The sequence below is a fragment of the Nicotiana tabacum genome, chromosome 3 (assembly GCF_000715075.1).
Source record: "Nicotiana tabacum cultivar K326 chromosome 3, ASM71507v2, whole genome shotgun sequence".
Taxonomy (NCBI): domain Eukaryota; kingdom Viridiplantae; phylum Streptophyta; class Magnoliopsida; order Solanales; family Solanaceae; genus Nicotiana; species Nicotiana tabacum.
Window position 1 is genome coordinate 188,071,465 of NC_134082.1, and position 19,258 is coordinate 188,090,722.

Below are 19,258 nucleotides of genomic sequence, written 5' to 3' on the forward strand. Positions count from 1 at the left end.
TAACTAATGCAAGCATAACTAATATCAGCATTACTAATGCATCCTATTCAGCATTATTCTTATGCACCCTACCAAACGACCCCTTAGAGAGTGTTTGGCTAAACTTATAAGTTGTCAAACTGGCTTATAAGCACTTTTTGGCTTATCTACGCATTTGGTAAAATTAAAAGTACTTATAAGTTAAGTGCTTATAAGCCAAAAATAAGCCAAAAGTCATAAGTTGGTCTCTCCCAACTTATCAAATTTCAGCTTATAAGCACTTTAGGTTTGACCAAAATATTTATTATTCTATCCCTAAAATACTTCTTTTTAAAACAAAACTCTTCGTAAACCCGGTTCTTCAGCTGCTTATTATTAATTTCAGCACTTTTATCCAAACACGTAACTGCTTATTTTTTAAATCAGCTTCAGCACTTAAAAGTACTTTTCAGCACCTAATACTTATCAGCTACTATAAATCAGCTAAGCAAAACGGGCTCTAAAATCGTCTCATTTAGTTATTTTTAGATGTATTGCATGCCATATCCATATTGACATGATATTGCAAGGAGACCCCCCTTATTCTTTCTCTAATTCACATACCTTTTAAATATTGGAGGAAATCCCGTATTTGAAATTTTCATTCTACCTTACAATGCATGCCAATTTAAAAAAATGGATCCTAATCTTGGAATAACGTTGGAAAAGAGAAAAAGAGAGTTAAACTGGACGCAAACAACAATACTCTCAGCGTTTCATCACCCTACATATGATATAAGATATAGAAACGCCGTTAAGAGTCCATTCTTCAAATTAGCCCTCTAATTTACCCATTATTCATGTTGGCTGTGCTCTTCGCAATTAAGCACGAACAAAATGTTTGTAATAATAAGAAATAAGGTTAACGTTTATGGCTCCAACCTTTATATAAGTTGGGTTGTTGGATAGGGGATCCTCATAGTTGGCTGAACCAAAAGCCAGGAGGTATTAAGTCAAATCGATCTTCTCCAACGAACAATAAGGCTCTAATCAGTCTACAGTTAATCAGTCTATTTTTCTACTCGTTTTTAGCATCATCAAAATAGATTTCCCTGTCACCTTTGGGAACCATGACTTCACCCATAGCAAGCCAAAGTTGGCCACACATGCTTAGACAACCCCAAATCCTCGAATCCGTATCAGGGCTAATAAGCCTACGGTCATAGACATAATAGAATGCCTGTTCTCGAGATGGAAGGAAAACCAAAATAACTCGTGCCATTGTTGGCATTAAGCAACTTCCCAAGCGCAAAGTCAGTCCATGAGCCTTTCTATCCAAAACTTGTGACATTTCCAGAGGCACCAACAAAATAAAAAAAGAAACAAGCACTTTTCACACAAAGATTGAACACTCCAAAACCCTTCCGGCCATTTATAATAATATGCAAAGCACCTCGCACCCATTAAAAAAGTAACCTGTGCGGAGAGGTTGCATCACTTACTACACCTACCTATGTACAACTCTGGAAATGCATGATACCTGTAAAGCCTAAATATACATGTTACCACTATGCTGCAATAGCACCTCTGATTTCTTATATAGCACAAGCTAATATTAGGTGCTGGATGGAGGAGTATCCTACTGGTCATTAGGTGCCAAAGATGCAGCCGTGCCTATAGATAAAGGCCTATTATGGTCTACATCAGTTTGATTAGTACCACCAACAATAACACAATTATTCGGATTTGTCTCTCCAGTACCATCTCCATTTTCATGATTACCCGTGAAACTTCCATTCTCACAATGCCTGACATATTGCTCTGCAGCAACTTGGAGTATGCGCATTATGCTGCCAGAATCAGAGCCTGGTGAAAGCTCATCATCTCTCTCTGGTTTAGCATTCAGGTCAATTTCACCTTTAAATGGCAAAGCAGAAGATTTCTTCTCATTAGGGTAATTGGGATCATCCGCATAACCCTCATTGTTCAGCTCTCCCCGCTGTGGGCTAAAATGCCCTGCGTCATCATTAGATTCTTGAATGTCACCAGCATCAAGCAGTTGTCCAGCCAATTGTGGCTGCAGTTTTTGACAAGCAGCTTCTGCTTCTTTCTCTGATAACTTTTTTTCACGCTTCAGCATCAATGTTTTGAAACGACGCTTTACTGATTTACAGACGATACAATCACATGATTGCTTGTGCTTAGGACCTTTTCCACTTGGGGGCTGAATGCAGACAATGCAGGTACACCCAGGTCTATGACGTGGGTGCTTCGTCGTGGCCTGTGATGATGCTGGAAGAGTCTCTCCCTCGTCTAGAATAGCGAGATTAGCAAGTGCATCAAGCCCATCCAGAGCCTCAACGTCTGTTTCCTGTTTAGAAGCCTTCATTTTCTTGGCAGCTGCACAAAGATCATGTAATTTCAACAAACCTGAAGGGCCCCCAATTGATTGATCAATATGAGGCAAAGACAGAAAGTATTGGCTCACTAGTGTAGAAATTTATGACCGACAGGGACCAAAACACTCGCCTTTATTAATACGAGGCAGGAGGTCTCGCAGATGATCTGCAGTTAATTCTTGATCTGCCGAGCACACAGACCTAAAAAGCAGAAAAATCATAAGCCAAAACTTAATTGCAATTGAAAACTTGCATGAAATTCAGGTATTGACTAAACTATTTTGGAAATGAACTGACATTAGTTGATATCTACGTTAATGCAAAAGAAAGCCAGATGCCATTTGCAGAACAACAATCACAGAACATGGAAAACTGGGAGTTCTTAAATGATCAATACTCATATAATGCAGGACACTCAGTTGTAAAATTCTAGCAAAGGTGCCAAGAACATATCATGAAGGTTGGTTCAAAGTCAACTTTTTTTAAAGAACAGAAAACAGGAGGTGACATGAGAAAAATGCTATAGAGTTGATTAAACGGACAAACTGCTGAGAGAAGAGAGGAGACCAACCAAACATAGAAAACCTCATCAATGGCGAATTCCAGATAGCAAGGTTAAGACGGCCTTCAGAACAAGGAAAGGATCAATTTGTGTCCAGATGACAATATATTCAACGATTTTCAATATCTACCATTTGAAGTCCATTTGATCACGAGTGATTCACCAGGGGTGTCAATGGCTCGGTTCGGCCAGTTATTTTAAGAAATTTATACCATACCAATTTTCGGTAACTCAATTGTATATAACCAAAATTAGACTTTTCGAAACCGTCATAATCAACTTGGTTTCTATATGGTACCGGTAAGGTTCTGTTAACTTTCAGTAATTTAGTTTTAAAACATCGCATAAGAGTCACGCTGTTATTAGGATGTCTCATTTGTTATGTATAAGATAATAGCAGGTTTTAATATATAACACATAAACTCAGCCACGCGGTGAGCACAAAGCGAACTATTCTTTCGCCTTTAACTAAAGAATATCATGTGCTCGCCGCAAATAGTGGCATACGCCAATTATTTTAAGAGGGATTCTGAAGGAGGATCCCGCTGTTAAAAAAAATACAACACATAAAATATAGAGTAAGGAAGAAATCTCTTCCAACATAAAACATAAAATATAGGGTAATACGCGAGATTTTGATTTACATGGCAGAGGTTGCATTACTGCAGGTTGTGCACTCCCAAACCAACAACAAATATTGTTCTATCTTAGAACAATTGATGAATTGTTAACCGAAAATTTGAAACTCAAAAGACATAAAGTCTAAATAACTAACAGGTAGCATCAGTACAATTTTTTGAAAAAATAGAATTGAGATTTGACCCAAATAGTACAAAGGATATAAAGGGGAAGGAAAAAAACGAAAAAATATTCCTTGGTAGTTTGTGAATGAAAATTTTGGATCAATTTAGTTTCAATAGTAGCAGCGTAGGATTGAGTTTTACATGTAGCTGTTTTCCTCTAGATCCATCCCAAGGTCCAAGAATTTTTTTAAACTTAATATTATAAGTAATAGTATATTTTTTACAAATAAATTTATCGGTTCCGTCGGTTTTCAAAGAACCTCTGACATCCCTATGATTCGCCATTACAGAACATTCTCTTTTTATAACAAGCTGATTACTGGAGCTAGAGGTTGTGGACTTCCCGGGATTGCTTATTGCAATCCTCTTCAGCGTTTACACTCACAAAATCATGCCTTGGGTAGTTCCTTCATATATTCTATTGTCATTTAAGAGCATATTGTAGATATAATAAAGAATTTCCATCATACCTCTCGGAGTCCCATGAGTTTTCTGAACAAGTCCATCTTGATGGAAGGAGAGCACTGTCAGGAACTTTTCGCCACTTGAAACAGTCCTCACATTGTACCCATTGTATTTTTTCACTGGATAGGATGAATAAAGCATCAGCATTCATTCATTCAATGCAATTTGATACATACCATGCAGAGCTAGTTGCATATACAACTAATAGTCAGAGTTTAGCAGTTTACCCCAAATGATCCACAGAAGGGATTGCAGGCCTGCCAATAATTGGTGCATCCTGCTAAGAGGAACAAGTCAAGGATAAATAGGACAGGATTAATATCAGTAACAAATATTACAAGGACTACCAACACGAACTGACAAGTGGAGGGAAGATTGGACACATATTGCACGTTTCAGTATTAGCTACAAAATAATTGCTGAGTTTTTACAACCACTGAAAAGAAATGCCAACAATAACCTCTCAGAAAGAAATGAGGGTAAAATAAGCATTGAAGAATATTACTCAACCGAAACATCAACTAAGCAAATAATTTCATTATTGAAAACATAACTCGTTGCATAGTAAGAAGTATGTCATCACTAGATCCCATCTTGTTTTGGTGACATAATAAGTGTCTGCATACCTTGAGTTCCTTCCTTTTTTTCTGAAGTAGGAGTCCTCCTCAAAGTCCTCACACAAGCCAGTTTTAGATGGGCCAGCCAGAGAAGTGGGGCTCCGGAAAGCTCACACAGTAAAAATACTGATAGTACTCAATTGGAAGCAGCATTGCCTTGACATAATGATTTAGAAGCAATGCAGATTTCAAAGTCCAATGAGAACAGAAGCAGAGGGGGATCCAGCATATAAGGTTTCCAGCACACAAGGTTTATTATGCTATATATGTGTATATAGAAGACACTTAAAACTTTCAAAAATAAGTATATCCATCAAGTGGTGCCCCTCGTGCTTTTAATTTGTGGTGCTATGGAAGATAAAGTATATTGGACTATATATTGGCCTTTACCGGTTTACCCCCAATTTTTTGTATAAGGTAGGTGATTTTATCAATGTCGGTAAACTCCCACATCTAGCAGCATAGCACAAAGTAGAGAGCATACATAGAATATGGTTCTCAACAAAAGAGACACAATCTTCTATACAAACAAAGACTTAATGGGCGCACTAAAGTTAACAAAGAACAAGAGGCTATTTCTCAAATGTACAAAGTCATTTCCAACCCCACAAAACCTCTCCAACTTCTCTCCTTCAACAGGACCACACAAGGGGCTAGGAACGCAATATTGCTCAGATATGCAGTACATCCTTCACAGGTCCAGCATCATTCATTGTACTCCGAACCAGTTCAATACTAACCATACAATCATGTTGCACCTGAAAATGCAACAGGATGGGATCCCACGACTTCGCTCAAGCATCCACACATAAAGCACAATCTAACATATGTAATCCTCCTCCTTCTCAAGTTCTCAGCTGTCAGTATTGGCCCCTTGGATCCAAACTGATAAGACTCTTTTAGGTGCCCCCCTCCCCCCATTTTCAATGTGATATACCCTATGCTTCCAATGCATACACTATTTCAATACTTTTCTTTTTTTTGGTGTGTGTTGTGTGGGTTGGGGTGGGTTGGGGGGAGTATTTCTTACGGAACCTTGGAAAGAAATATGTGATTCACATTTCCAGCAGGAAGTGATAGCTGCACATCTTCTGAATGGAAAAATCAAGAGAGTGCTTACAAACACCATAAAGCATGCATAACAAAGAAAACTGATCATCTATCCTAGTTATATGCAAAAGCACATAGCAACTTAGAATTTCAGATCTATAACCAGCAAGAATTGGTAGACAATAAACTGCTAAAAACCATGGTACCTCGTATTCTTCAAACTCACAGCCTTCTATCACGATTACTGTAGGAGCATCACTTGAAGGTGGACGCATCAACCCTTGGGCTTGCACCACTGTGACCTTCAGCTCTACTAAGTCCTCATTGTCAATCCTCAAGCGTTTGCTTTTTGAACCCAGGGTGCTACTCTTCCTCTTACAAGGAATAGAACGATTGTTTCCTAAAAATTCCATAGCCATATCATCGGACAATTTAGTTTCAGCCCAGCCAATTGTTGAATCTGCTGGAGCAACATGAGTGGTTGATGAAAAGCCTTTTTTAGTAGAATTTGCCAGAACTTCTTCAGAGAACTTGGTACTTTTAGTATTGACATTCCCATTTGTAACAACACCGTTACTGTTACTGCAAGCTTCACTTCCCTGTTAATAGAAGGACAAGTAAGAACAAATGGAGGTCTGAATTCAACAGCTTTCCAAAAGAGACATGAGAAGCTCAGAATCTATACCCGATGAGCACCATGACTGAGACACATAAAAGTGTTGAAATCAGAAAGAAATTGCAGAAAGGATCCATATGGTTTATTATCCCTATTCTGACATGCTTTTCTTGTTAGCCAAGGTTTAATATTTTTAGCGTAGAGGTCTTAACTTTTGTTTCCAGATAATCTCAGAGCTTGTAAATTAAGACAGTACACCATGAGGAGGCGAAGAAGCTACTAATTAGGAATTGGCAAACCTGATCTGCTGTAAGAGTAGTTGAGGCCTTTCTGCACCCCATGACCAACTTTCCTTCTGGCTCTATCCTACTGAATGTTACTGATGGAAAAAACACACTCAGTCAGCAAGATGCCTCTAACACGCGGACAGAAATTAAGAAAAGTAAACGAATTTAAGGCCTACAGACAATTTCCTACTGATATCACAAGCCAAGAATGGCAGTTTAATAGTTAGCCACCCAAACAATCAAAATATCAAATAAGCCACTACGCTCTAACGACAAAAATCTTTCTCTTTCGTTAAGAGCAATCTTTCTCACCTTCCCCACCAGATCCATCAAGGAAGATAAACTAGAAAATAATTAGTTGTAGAACAGATGAAATTACCTATGTCACCTGCTTGCAATTGCATCGACTGTATACAAGGAGTCACCCCTTCCAAGACATACATACGACTGTTATTATTAGGCCAAAATCTGAACTGAAACATCCATTCCTTCCCTTTCAGATCTTGCACCTTGAGAGGCAGCCCTTCTGGATTAGAAATTGGTGGAAAATAGGCCTTCATCAAAGAAAAACTTTGTCAGAACAGGAAAAGAATGTGATACCTTTCAGTTAAAAGGGAGAAAATATGCATAGATTAATCAATTACGCAATAATCCTCAACGAATTTGATCGGTGAATTTTTTTCTCAACCAGCTTACGAATGGAGAAAGCAAGAACTTCAGCAAAGAATTGGTACTAGGAGACAATATCAAAAGCTATATACCGTGAACAGAAATAATGAAATAGATTTATCAAAGACGAGCAAATCCTATACCACCCCTGGCCCAAAGTAGTTAGAATTATTTTCTAGTTCACTTGTGTGCCTTTACCCCTTAGGGAAAGGCATGCGCACAGGAGCCCTTCCTAGATTACAGAGACACACGCAACTCACTCGATGTACTTTCACTACCACACCCTTCCTACAAAACAAAAGCAACCATTAAGGCATTTGGATATACACTTATTTGCAAATACAGAAATATTATTTGCAAATCAATGTTTTCCAATTTTGTTCATTATTTCAACTTCAACTTGAAATAAGAATCTGAAGTCGAAAAACTGCTGAGTATTTCAGGTGATATATAGGTTGTTTTTTGCTCACAAAACTTCTACTTCTCTCTAAGTGAAATTCATGTCCAAACACAAATTTAACTTCCAAATACACTTTTTCAGCTTCATATACAAATTTTTTTAAATTCACCCAAATATTGTCCAAACAGGAAGTCATTTGATAGAACACTTGTATTTTCTAATCCCTATTGAATACAAAATTTTTCTTAGATATTCTAATGTTTCAATAACCAAGTTTTTTCTTGGATTTGTTGAATCTGGAAGGAATAACAGATCTGGAAAGAAAAAAGAGTAGAGCAAAGGAGCTCACCTCAGCACATTTCTTCGGCAATACTAACCGTCCTATCCTGCCAGCGTCACTAGCACTTAGCATCTTTTCAAACAAAGGAGTAATTACAGAATTTGAGCTAAAGCATTGTCAAGATTGTAAACAATTAGCTGACTTGCACCCAGCCACTTGGCGAATAAACATATCCATGTAATTTTGGCAAACGAGCATTGCACCAGATGCATTAGCTATCAGCAAAGACGCAGTGCATCCCAAACGAATTTTATATTGTACAACCATGCATAATATAACCACAGGAAATTATTTCATTAAGACATCTCCATTAGTTCAAAAGGTCCTTTAAAAACAAAGGATACTCTCCAGATATTTGTTGTAGTTCTTCATCCGTTATGCGAGGCCAGTAACGAGGAAGTAAATGATGCTTTCCTCTCCCATCTACACGGGTTTTCGAATTGCGGACTTGAGTCTCTCCAGCGTAATCCACTGTAGCATGACCACCAAGCTGCTTCCCCAATGGAGTCGAAAGTGTGGTTTGTTGTTGGAGACTAATAGACACCTTACTGTGATCAGTTGGTTCATTTTTGCAAGAAGAACCGATAGTCAAAGAAAAACTGGGAGCAGAAAGATCATTCTTTGCATAAGATAATTGTGGTGGACCACTTATACAAGACTTAGGGGGCTCCTCATGATTAAGACCTGTAAGACAATGGTTACTCCATATTAGAACAGCCTAAACCTGTAATTATCACTGTAGTAGAACATCTTAGATATGAGTAAACCAAGAGCATTTCCAGTTTTTAAAAAAAAATCTATGTGGTAAGTGAATATCAGTACCAGCATATCCATTTTCAAGTGTTCCTGGTACACCAATCTTCAGCTTTCCATTCATCAACTTTTCACAAGAGTCCTTCCTGCTGTTGTCGGAGGACAAGGCAGACGGTCTCTCACCAAGACAAAGTCTGTCGACGCTGCCTGTGGCATCAAGAAAGGGTGTCCTGGGCTGCAACTCATTTTGAATGGCGGAACCATTAAATAAACTTGGTGCTTGTCTCCATGGAACAGGACCAGAACCAGCTATTGGATTCCAATTATTGACGTCTTTAATTCTTTCAGGCTGCAGAGGATGGAAAAGTGAAGGTGGAGGCCAGGCAGGATTTGGGGTCTGATCAAATATGAATATGAAGTCAAAATTAAGAAAACAATTTTACTTAATGACAATATGTGATGAAAACAAAAAAACTCTTATGCATACACACAAATCAAGCCAATGATACTATTAAAATTAGGAAATATTCTAAAATAAAATTAAAAAAAGTAAAAATGAAGAGCATTTCACAATGTCGACAGTATCATTGGAAAGGTTCTAAATAAGAGTTTTTTAAAGTGCACCACATTTTGTTTAAGAGGTTATCTAATATGGATACACAATCTTCTTTTTTCCTTTCTATTCTTTTTCTTTTCCTATTTTTTGTTTGTGCAGGAGGAGGGGTGCATTTTTTGCTTTGATATTGTTCATCCGGTCAGTGTAAGCAATTTCAATGGGGCAAAACATGAAAGTGAGAAAATTACCGATACATAAACTGTCAATTATAGAAAAGAATTCCCCAAGATCACAAGGAAACACTCTTAGATAGGGCCATCACTCACCTTCCTATTTACCTTGACCATAGCTAGCATATTAGTGGCTCAGCTGTATAACTTACACGAGGCCTAGGATGGAAAAATACCAATTCAGTAAGCTCATTCTAGGTACACAAACAACTTCAACTAAGAGATCAAAGTGTAACATCTGGAGGACCAGGCTTAGCTCCACCCTGTGAAAGGATAGGTCAAATGGCAGCAATGACCTGGGTAATTGGAAGCAGAAAAATAAATTCACCCTAATGCAACATACTTGTATTTTTCTTCGACCACTTCATCTTAGCCAAAAGGCCGAGAAAGGAATTATTTGACCCCTTCCTCAAACTTCCAAAACAACTAAAATATTTACCAGAAGCATTTGCTGGGGAGCTGGGGACAGAAAGGCAAGTACAAGGAGGAGCTCCAAAAAAAAAAAAAATCTTTGATCGGTATAAAGAGGAGCTCCATATTGTTGTTGGTCAGTATTGTGAGGATGACATTGTCATTAGAGCTTTATTAAGTTCCAGCGCGAGCATCAGTGATTTCCATCAGCAGCATCAGCATGAATAATAAGCATCAACATAGTCATCAAAAGATTTTCTTTTTTTTTTTGATAAAGTAAATTGTATTAATCCAATAGAAAGGGAAAATTCCCTTTTAACAGAGTTACACAGAAAAATAGAGAATTTACATCAGAACATGATTCTCTACAAAAGACGCCCAAAGGTCCACACAAGTGGGGCTACATGAGTACACCAATAAGCAAGCAAAGATAAAAGACTATTACTAATATTTGAAAAAGGTAATTCAATTCCTTCAAAAACTCTCCTATTTCGCTCCCTCCAAACTATCCACATGAGAGCTAGCGGTGCGAACTTCCACGCCTTTTGTTTTCTTCGCCTGCGTAGACCTGCCCGGCTCTGTAGCATTTCCTTAACAGTGCTTGGCATCACCCATTGGACACCAAAAAGATGTAATATAACCCTCCACAAGGCCGAGGAGACACGGCAGTGCAACAAAAGATGATCCAGTTCTTCCCCTGCGCTTTTGCACATGTAGCACCAACTCACAAGTGTAATTCCTCGCTTGCGGAGATTTTCTGCTGTCAAGATCACACCCCACGCTGCTAACCATGCAAAAAAAACACCTTCGTGGGCGCTTTAGGGATCCATATAGATGAGTAAGGAAAAGTGGTCTCCTCCCTCACAAGCAAACTCTGGTAGAAAGACTTGACGGTGAACAAACCATCAGCACGCAACCCCCATCTCCGAGAATCACTAGATTGGTGGTGCGTGCCTTGCCCGTATAGTAGTGCCAATAGGTCTTGGAGTTCCTCAATCTCCCAATCTTGCATGTTCCTTCTAAAAGATAGGAACCACACTACCACCCCTTCATGCTCCATGCGAATCTGTTGAACTGTCATTTCCTTCTGGTTTGCGACACTGAAGACGTTAGGGAAAGAGGCCCTCAGAGTATTCTCTCCACACCACCTTTGATACCACAGCGATATATTCTCCTTCCATCGCCCATTCTGTAAGTTATGTTTGCATTGAATGCTTCTCAATTCTTCATAATGCTCATCCACATGCCGCATCCGAAAGGCGCTGTGATTGCCTTGGTCCCCCAACCCCCTACTGTGGAATCGTACTTTTCTACTGCTACCTCTCTCCATAGAGCATTTTCTTCTACCCCGAATCTCCACATTCACTTTCCCAGCAATGCTCTGTTAAATATCCGGAGGTCTTTTACTCCAAGTCCACCCCACTTCTTTGGGGTGGTTACTGTCTCCCAATTCACTAGATGAAACTTTCTAGTGCCATCTGCCGCATCACAGAGAAAGTTCCTTTGTAGTCGCTCCAGTTTTTCTATGATGTTCGCAGGGGCTTGCAACAGCGACAAGTAGTAGGTGGGGGATACTCGATAAAGCACTTCCTTACCTTCTTTTGACAAATACTATTTCTGCCAGCCTGCTAATTTTTTCTCCACTCTTTCGATCACTGGAGTCCAAACTGCAGTATCTTTGTACGAGGATCCTAAGGGAAGTCACAGGTAAGTAGTGGGAAGGGAGCCCACCTTGCAACCGAGAACATAGGACAGAGAATCGATGTTAGCAACCTCACCCACCGGGAAAATCTCGCACTTGCCGAGGTTGATTTTGAGTCCGGATACAATCTGGAATCATCTGCTTCAAATTTGTCAATTAATCCATATTGGCATCACAGAAAACCAGAGTATCATCGGCAAAAAGCAAATGAGATACTCTTCGGTCGCTGATAGCTCCAATTGGAGCTGAGAATCCTATCAAAAACCACATGCCGCCGCACGATCCATCATTCTGCTCAGAGCATCCATCACTAGAATGAATAACTTTGGGGATAGGGGATCGCCTTGTCTGAGTCCCCTGGAGCTGCCAAAGAAACCGCACGGGCTACCATTTACCAGGAGTGAGAATCTGACTGAGGAAATGCAGAACTTTTATCCATCCCCTCCATCTTGCCCCAAAACCCATCCGCATCATGATGAAATCCAGAAAATCCCAATTGACATGGTAAAATGTCTTTCTCAAGATCCAGCTTGCATAGTAATCCATGTTCTCTATTTTCCTTCTGGAGTCCACAAGTTCATTCGCCGCCAAGGCGGCATCCAGGATCTGCCTACCTTCCACAAACGCGCTCTGCGGTGACGAGACAGTCACATCAAGGACCTTCTTTAGTCTGTTGGATAGCACTTTAGATATAATCTTGTAAGTGCTCCCTACAAGACTAATAGGCCTGTAATCTCTAGATAAAGGATGAGCCTTCTTTTTTAGGCACAATGGTAATAAAAGAAGCATTGATACTTCGCTCGAAAATACCATTCTCGTGGAAGTATTCAATGGCTTCCCAATATATTTGGAAGAAAGCCATCGAGAAACCATCAGGCCCAGGTGCCTTATCACCAGCACAACTTGATACAGCATTGTGAACCTCCTCCTCATCGAAACCCCTCTCTAGCCATTCACTGTCTCCCTCCCCTATGTGACTGAAATCTAGCCCGCCCAAAGTAGGCCTCCAGCTTTCTTCTTCTTTGTACAAATTCTCATGAAACCCCACTATCACCTCTTTTCCCTCCTCATCTCCCTCAACCCTCACCCCATCCACATCTAAAGAATTAATGTAGTTTCTCCTTCGATTTGAGACCGCAACCCTATGGAAAAACTTAGTGTTTGAATCCCTCTCCGTTAACCAGAGTGCCATCGATTTTTGCCGCCAACTAGTCTCCTGAGCTATTGCTAAATCGACTATTTCCCTCTTGACCTCCCTCAATCTCACTTTCTCGGCATCTTCTAACACCCTCGCCCCTTCCCCTCTCTCTAATTCCCCCAATTCATGCATGAGCTCCCTCATTCTAACCTCTACCCTCCCAAAGACCTCCTTATTCCACCTAATGATGTCTTCCTTGAGCAGCTATAGTTTCTTTGAAAGATGGAATGAAGGTGTTCCTGTTACGCTGTAGCTTGTCCACCATTCTCTCACTTTGTCGCAAAAACCTGGCACTTTCAACCACATGTTTTCGAAAAGGAAAGGAGCACGCACCCCTCTCCCTCTGCAACCATCTAGCATAATTGGCATATGATCCGAAGTCAGCCTTGGTAAAGGAAACTAAAGTGCATGTGGAACCAGCTCATCCCAGGATGTCGAAATCAGAAATCTATCAAGTCTAGACCTTGAATTTGACTCCTCCGCCCTGGCCCAAGTGAATCTTTCCCCTGACAGAGGAAGATCAATGAGAAAGTGATCATTAATAAAGTCAGAAAACTCCTCCATGGCCCTCGAGATCAGATTACATCCTAATCTCTCCTCCAGAAATCTAATAGTGTTGAAATCTCCCCCTAGGACCCATGGAATGTCCCAATCCCCCATAACATTCGCCAATTCCTCCTAGAAAGGCGCCTTGGTCCCTTCTCCCACCGGACCGTACACTCCCCCAAACCCCCACTCCACTCCACTCATCCTATCTTTAACTAGGGCTGCTAGAGAAAAAAAAACCTTCTTAACCTCCTTTACCTCCAAACTTCTATCATCCCACATAAGAATAATGCCCCCTGCACTTCCCACTGCTGGAACTCAATCATATTTTACCCAACTACCTCCCCAGACACTCCTCACAATCGCATCTGACAGAACTTCCATTTTCGTCTCCTGGAAACAAACTAGATCGGCACCCCTCTCTAACTCCCACTTTGAGGATGGCCCTTTTGTTTGGGTCATTCATCCCCCTCACATTCCATGAAAGGATCTTAACTTCCATAAGCAACGTGTCCCCCTTTCCCTCGGCCCCCCTTGCCGAACTCTCTTCCTCCCCATCGCTCACCCGGCCCCTTCTCTGGTACACCGCTACATCCCTTAAATTTTGTTGCCTGACCCCTTGACCCGACTCCCACCCTTTACCGTAAAAGAAAGACTATTGCTCAATCTCCCTCAACAGTTCTAACACCCTATCCTCCTTTCCTTCAAAAGAAACACCCAAAAAATTCCCAAAGTTTAAAAGTTTTTCCTCCATCCAAAACGACAAGCCCCCTCCACTCCGTGACGAAAGTGGACGTGCATCAAAAGATATTGTCGATTGACCCGTGATCTAGAGAGAGAAGCTCCCTCTTTTTGCTAGATTTTAAAATTTGAATAAACAGTAACATTACAAGTTATAGTTCTAGAAGGTTGGCGACCACTTTTCCAACAAGCCCGCCAAATCCGATGAACACTAAGATTATTGTTTTTCAGATTGAATTATTTCTCTGAGACATAGGAACACGTATCCAGCAAGGCCATTCAGACAAGACCCTTGGCAAGCACTATCTCAATGGTGACCTTTGGTAATCGAAGCTGGGAAATGAAGAAATTTTCCAGTCTCAATAGATGGAAATGTTAAGTTATCGAATTTCCTCAAAACTTGTTTGGCTGAAAGATTCAATATTTGTAATGGACAACAGATATAACCGTTGATTGGGCTGTAAAGGTATGTAATTTGATGTAAGACATAAGAATGCTTATGGAAGGTAATCACTGCAGGGCGAAGCTATTCTTAGTGTTGGGACGATGAACTTTTACCACAGCCTGTACTGGGTTGGACAAGAAGAATGTTTTGGTCATTACGGCGGATAGAGTTCTTCAAAGTGATGAAATTATGCAAATTTCACATTGACATATCTGTCAATAGTTAAATGGTAACCAGGAACAGAGGCAGATAAAACTCTGTGCCAGTCGAAGATGGATTGTTGTGCTATATGGTAGGGATTTCACATGGACTTATCCTAACCCATGTGAAATCCTAGCTTTGGTTAAGTTAAGATTTGAGATATGAACCCTGCTTCAGAACTATGGTTTTATTTTTAGTGTAGGTTAGTGGAAATCCTAATTTTGGTTTAAGTTAAGATTTGAGACAAGACCAAATGCAGGAGGGAAGGGTCATAGTTTTTCCTTTTCCGATTTGTGCTTGTTTCCTTTAGATTGATTGGGCTGAATTTGTAGTTGTTTGTTGTGCCATACTTCTGAAAGTTGCCACATCTTGGTGAAATTTTAATATAAATATTTAAAAAAGAACTAGCATCACATCCACTGGATCCAAGGGAGGATAGATGACTCTTACCAAAATAAAACTTTTCCTTGCACAGGATAAGCACTCAATACCTCCAGCATCCAACAGAACGAATGTATGGAAAGAGACAATGCATCCACAATGAATTTGCTGCATAAGGAAAACAAATCCTATCAAGACTCAAAGAAACTCTTGCAACAGGAGAAGCATGAAACACAAAGGTGTAGCATGACCATGTCCAGTATAAGGATTAAAAAAAGTTCCAACAGAGTTGGAACTTCATAACAGCAACAAGTAATGAAAAAGAAAATGTGTTACTCACCTTTCCACAAGACTCACAAGATCTCCATCCAGAAGTTTTGAGGTGAAAAGTCTCACAAAACTTGCCATCATCATAAGCAGAACTACGCGAACATTAATATACATTAACTCCAATCAAAATTATAAAAAATTGAGATGTCCAATGGACTATCACTAGCATAAGGTAATGTACAACATATACCATTGACCAAAAGATCGATTTACATCATAAAATAATCAATTAGGACATTCAGCCAGGTACTCAACAGTTAAGGCGTGCCATCTTTTTAGCTTGTATTTTCTGAGCATGTCGTCGACACTTGATAAACATTGATTTATGGTCATAAAAAGGAGATAAAAGAATAAAGCTAACAAACTGTTGTGTACCCAAAAGAATATCTTACAGCTAATTTTCACAAGATCAATTTCAAGCTCAAATGAGGTCCAAACATGACCATAATGGAGCCAATAAAAGCGAGAGAACTGAATTCTGAATTTCAACTTAATTCTACTTATCAACTTTTCTACTAGAAGCAGTTTTTAAAACTTTCTTTCCACATATGAACTGAACATTTAAGTAGGTTATAAGTTTAACCAAATCTCTATTTAACTGCTCACCGAAAATGGTCATCATAGTAGGACCATCTTTTCATGACTCAAGTCCCATACTTATGAAGCACATATGTGAAAACAACATAAAAGAAGAGATAAATGGTCAGTTCTTCGGGGGATTAAGTCCTTTGACTACTTTATCTATGGTTACCTCTCCTTTTTTAGAAGGTAATGATTGTATTAAGATAAACTAAGAAAGTGCTAACAAAGTGTGTACATCCGTAGCCAAACCACGATTCAGACTGCATCTCTAACCTATTCCTATAGGGAATCTATAAGATCTAACCTTGAAAGTAACAAGAAACAAAATTTTACTGTTCCGTATTTTCAAGTGATCTACCTTAATATGTCAACAGTGAATTAGTGACCCAAAGGAATAAGACTCAATGATTCATTATTTTAGTAATAATGGTCTATGGGCCACCTTGCGTGCATTTCGACTAATTTATTGATTACCTACTACCTCTTAGCAACATAGGTATGGGGCAACTCTACACCAAGGTTTATATAAATAGTAGGACATCACCTAGCATTTATTGCCTTTGTTGGGATTTGAACCAAGGTTTGTCATGGTTCATTCTATATTCATTGACCACTAGGTCACACCTTAAGTACGACTTGATGCTAGTCATAGGATAACAGCTAGCATAAAGGTATCATTACTACGAAACCTAATGTTTTCTCCTGGTAAGCACATTCTATGCCAGGTTACATATGGTTACGGATAGTTTAGTACCTAAATAGCACAGTACAGCAAATGATATAAATAAAATCCTTGATATGTCTCTTTATTAAACAAAGTTGAGCTCATTTTTCTTCAGTGGATTTAGCACAGAACTGAGTTAACAGGAAAACATGTTTCCTAATCCCAAGACGGTGATTTTAGTTAGGACAAAGTTCAGACCAAAATCATGGGGTCATATTTTTTTATAAATTAAATAAATTGATTGATGTAAGAAGGAACAAACTCATGGAATGATGATGGCCCTAAAGAATAAATTCCCATTAAATTTATTTATTTTCTGAAATTTTTACTGAGAGAACAAACTTGTAGCACCCCCAGAAAAGATTATTACTTTCTGCCTAGTGGAGGTAAACTAATTTATTTGCTGACGAGCATTCGTCAGGTACTAGACATATTTCAAAGCAAAAAGGGATTGTAATTTGCAGTATCTCTATGTGGTTCCACATTCTGCAACTATTTATAAAACACACAAACAATTACTACATCTCCAATTTCGCTTAACCATAAAGTTGATCAAGAATTTTGGTCAAAAATAACTTATTAAAATATTTTGTTTTAATAAGGAAATACCTTATCATAATTTTGGTCATAAACAACTTATCAAAAAAAATTGGTCAAAACAAGGCTGGCGGAATGTGAAGTGCAGCAATCAAAAATGGTATAAAGAGGGTATCCATATAAAAATAACAACTTTTACGTGGATAGTTTTCCATCTAAAATGTTTCGGTGCAAGAAAAGGAAAGAGTCTTGAAATTGTAATGCATATCCTCAGTCTATTAACCCAAGCAGAAGCAAAACCACTCCTTTGTCGGCATCCACATAATTGAATCACATGAAACATAATAAAGACATCATAGACCTAAAGCAGTGCAGACCAAGTAACATTAGCTAAATTAAGGTAAACTTTAAATCTAAAGTAAGCCTTACTATATAATACTCGGAAACCAGAAGAAAAAAAATCAAATCTTTGTAAATAATAACCAAAGATATATTTCTTTTACCATATCATTTCCATTTAGACTTGTCAATTCAGTTACTCAATAATTTGTCTTTTGAAATAATGCTAGAAAAAAAAAGCGTCAAAAAATTCAAAATTCGAAAAAGGTTAAAGAAAGGAGAAAAGCTTACGCGCAACGATCACAAAGGTCAGCGAACTCGCCGGTGCGACGGCGCCAACCTTTCTTCGGCCGTTCAATAAATTGGTTGCAGTTGGTGTTGAAGCAAACCTTCGTAGCCGACGACGGCGCAGCGGACGACGACATCTGAGTTCACCAAACTCACGAAAAAACCACTACATATAAAACCTAAACATATAAATCCCCCCAAAAAGAACGTATACACAAACAAGCGTGCGAAAAAAGAAAAAGGAAAGTAAAAGTTTTTCGTCAACAGTAAAAAGTATGATTAGAGTAGAAAATTCACATTAAAGATGGACAAAGAAGGTATGTTGAAACCCTAGAGAGAGGGAGCGGAGGAATTTTAGAGAGAGAAATTGAAGCGATGGAGTGATAGAGAGATTATAGCCATTAGAGAGAGCTAAAGAGGGTTTAATTTGCAGAGACTGAAAGATTTTAGAGAGAGGAAAGAGCAAGCAGTGAAGTGGCATTGGATTTTATATATCACCCTTATGCACTGTGTGTGTGTGTGTGTATTTGGCGTATGTGCTTTTACTCTAAATTCGTAACTCGTTGTTGTCGTCCTTTTCATTGGAGGAAAATTCCACGTTATCTGAAGAACTGAAATTACCATTTTATCCCATTCACGGTTTCACCTGAGCTCTAAGATATTTTGAGCCCAAGTGCAGGGGCATTTTGCTTGGGATAGTTATAGGTCAAAGAAGCACCACTGCCATTTTGACTAATAATATGATTCTTTGTTCATTTAGTTTGGGCGTGTAACTGTCAACGAATTATATACTTGTTATTGAGTTACAAAAATAAAATTTTACAAAAAAATAATTCTTGAGAATAATAATAGTTGATCTAATTTAGCCAATTACTTAAGAAAAAAAATTCTACCTCATAGAGATTCTCAATCATGCATCTCAATTACTATATTCAACTTAATATTTCTCCCAATTTTATAATTTTATTAAAATAATATACCATAGTTTACCTAATACTGAAAATGATAATCTTATACCTCTTTATTGTTTGATTTTGAGCTGTTTTCCTTTCGACTTTGGATTTTTAGCACCCAAAAAGTATGTCTGTACAAACAATCTAGGCATGTATTCGGAGTTTCCATGGGGTT

General features: G+C 38.9%; 1 protein-coding gene and 1 pseudogene across 4 annotated transcripts; one reads left to right on the forward strand and one right to left on the reverse strand.

Annotated features, from left to right (window-relative positions):
• Window positions 1-1,362: 1,362 nt before the first annotated feature.
• On the reverse strand, window positions 1,363-18,706 carry LOC107831049 (B3 domain-containing protein Os07g0563300). 4 transcript variants are annotated; one of them, XM_016658764.2, is made up of 13 exons: window positions 18,134-18,706; window positions 15,671-15,752; window positions 15,400-15,498; window positions 8,989-9,316; window positions 8,511-8,850; window positions 8,176-8,272; window positions 7,137-7,311; window positions 6,770-6,849; window positions 6,061-6,453; window positions 4,415-4,464; window positions 4,193-4,306; window positions 2,488-2,558; window positions 1,363-2,358 (listed from the first exon to the last, which is right to left on the reverse strand). In XM_016658764.2, the coding sequence occupies exons 1-13, from the start codon at window positions 18,265-18,267 to the stop codon at window positions 1,598-1,600; spliced, it is 2,724 nt and encodes a 907-aa protein (XP_016514250.1). In that variant the 5' UTR covers window positions 18,268-18,706; the 3' UTR covers window positions 1,363-1,597. The 4 variants fall into 4 exon arrangements, with proteins under 4 accessions (XP_016514250.1, XP_016514249.1, XP_075106411.1 ...); XM_016658763.2 differs by having other exon boundaries at window positions 4,415-4,467; window positions 18,134-18,702; XM_075250310.1 differs by having other exon boundaries at window positions 8,989-9,268; window positions 18,134-18,653.
• LOC142179726 (U5 spliceosomal RNA) lies at window positions 3,345-3,450 on the forward strand (annotated as a pseudogene).
• Window positions 18,707-19,258: the final 552 nt, after the last annotated feature.

Coding starts and splice junctions, on each gene's coding strand:
- LOC107831049 (XM_016658763.2), bottom strand. CDS start 18,267: ATGTCGTCGTCCGCTGCGCCGTCGTCGGCTACGAAGGTTTGCTTCAAC. Junction 8,273..8,510: donor CTACAACAAATATCTGGAGA/GTATCCTTTGTT, acceptor ACAATGCTTTAG/CTCAAATTCTGTAATTACTC. Junction 4,468..6,060: donor GTGAGTTTGAAGAATACGAG/GTACCATGGTTT, acceptor TGTTCCTCTTAG/CAGGATGCACCAATTATTGG.